Raw genomic sequence first — 2,120 nt, forward strand, 5'->3', positions numbered from 1 at the left:
CTCGGGCTGACTCGAACCACTGTTGCTCAGAGCTCAAACTCTTGAGCGAGCTCTTAACCAACTGAGCCACTCAGCCGGCCCTTATAAGTAGTTTTTATAAGTGTTAACCATTATGATTATGATGAATACCACAGCTTCTGCTGTTAATGTTATACACATTAATATAGAGCTGGCTTTTTCTAGAAATTTTCATGCAGTCTTTCAAAACAAACAGCCAATTAATTGATAATGTTCCAAACTAAGGCTAGTAAGAGTAAATATATTATTCTTTTCATTTAAAATTAGATAAAAACTGAGAAGATTTAAATAGATTGCCTTATTGTAAATGATTCATCTACTGTATCTTTAAAAACTGCTCTTGAAGTTGTTTTGGTTGCTTTGCTTTTTCTAGACGCTGGAGCGGTCCTATTTGTTGAAGATCAATGGAAAAGGTGAGAAATGAACATGTTTGTGTGTTTTATTTTTTGTTCATTATACTGAATATAGAGCTTTGAACTATTAGCCTTAATGTTTCTATTTAAACTCTTAACATTTTTAACTGTAGGTTTAGTTTATGAATAATTGTCTTGCTTATTGGTATAAAAATTTTTTTAATTGTGTTTTGGTGTTCCTTTTTCGACTCAAGTACATGTCTCAGCTTAGTTTTTCTGACATGTGCCATCATATGAAAACTCCTTTTTTTTGTTTTTGTTTTTGTTTTTAGTGGCTGAAAGACCTCAACATATGTTGATGAGGGTATCTGTGGGGATTCACGAAGAAGATATTGATGCTGCTATTGAAACATACAACCTTCTTTCTGAGAGGTGGTTTACCCATGCTTCTCCCACTCTCTTCAATGCTGGTACAAACCGCCCACAACTTTCTAGGTATGTGTCATCTGTAGTTGCTTTTAAAGTTCTGAAATGGTTTTGACTAGGGAAATAAACCTTGGCCCAAAGAAACTAGGCAGTTCATCACAGAAAAATGAACATTTAATCACTCCTGCTATGATTAAATTAGATTTGCATTATGAAAAGATCTCTTAGGTGTGGTAAATGAATTGGAGAGAGACAAATGCTGGTAATGAAATTTTAAACTTGATTGTGGTGATGCTTGTGCAAGTCAGTGAATATACTAAAAACCACAGATTACATGATTTCTATATAGGAAATTCAAGAGCATCTACAAATAAATTATTAGAATTGAAAACATTTCAGTAAAATATTTAGATATATCCAATGCAAATTAATTGTGTTTCTGTACTTCACATGTTCAAAGATTAAGTTTTAAAGTATGTTTGGTTTTTTTTTTGTTGTTGTTGTTGTTTTTTTTAGCTGAGCCATCCTGCCACCTGTTGGCAGCTTAGCGGCAGCTCAGCTCGGGCCGGGCATTGAACCGCTGTTGCTCAGAGCTCACACTCTTGAGCGAGCTCTTAACCAACTAAGCCACTCAGGTGGCCCCTTTAAAATATGTCATTTATAATACTGGAAGGTACCCAGGAGCAAATCTAATAAAAGATATGTAAGGCTTTTAAGGACAAAATTCTAAAACATAGTTGAAGGACATAAAAAAATAAATGGAGACTGATTTTATATTAAGACATGGATTTAATATTGTAAAGATGTCAGTTTTTCCTAAGTTAATCTGTAGACTGAGTGTAACTCCAGTCAAAATTCCAACATGCTAATTCTAAAATTTATATGAAAGAGCAAAAGACTGAGAATAATCTAGTAGGCTGCTCAAAGGTAGGTCCTAATCCCTGGAACCTGTAAATGTCACCTTACAAGGAAAAATGATCTTTGCAGGTATGATTAAGAAAAATCTTGACATAGGGAGATTATCCTTAATTATTCAGGTGGGCTCTAAATCCAGTCAAAAGTATCTTTATAAGAGAGAGGCACAGGAGATAGAATACATGCAGAAGAAAAAAAGGCAACGTGAAGCTGGAGACAGAAATTGGAGTGATGTGGCTACAAGCAAAGGAGCCACAGTGCTGGAAGAGGCAAGGAATATATATATATATATTCTCCCCTAGAGCTCTGCAGGAGTATTCTTTTTTTTTAAATTTTAAAAAAATTTTTATTTATTTTTTTTATTGTTAGTTTCAGGTGTACAGAACAATGCAATAGTTATCCTTTTCA

General features: G+C 34.1%; 1 protein-coding gene across 1 annotated transcript in view; it reads left to right on the forward strand.

The window, feature by feature from the left end:
* The first annotated feature begins 377 nt into the window (after positions 1-377).
* Positions 378-2,120, forward strand: part of RRM1 (ribonucleotide reductase catalytic subunit M1) — a 31,667-nt gene continuing 29,924 nt past the window's right edge. The window contains exons 1-2 of the mRNA XM_019625651.1: positions 378-431; positions 704-866. Of these exons, the coding sequence (XP_019481196.1) occupies positions 724-866 (143 nt within the window). The 5' untranslated portion in view covers positions 378-431; positions 704-723. The remainder of the gene's footprint in view (positions 432-703; positions 867-2,120) is intronic.

This window comes from Hipposideros armiger, unplaced genomic scaffold (genome assembly GCF_001890085.2).
Source record: "Hipposideros armiger isolate ML-2016 unplaced genomic scaffold, ASM189008v1 scaffold_635, whole genome shotgun sequence".
NCBI classification, from domain to species: Eukaryota; Metazoa; Chordata; class Mammalia; order Chiroptera; family Hipposideridae; genus Hipposideros; species Hipposideros armiger.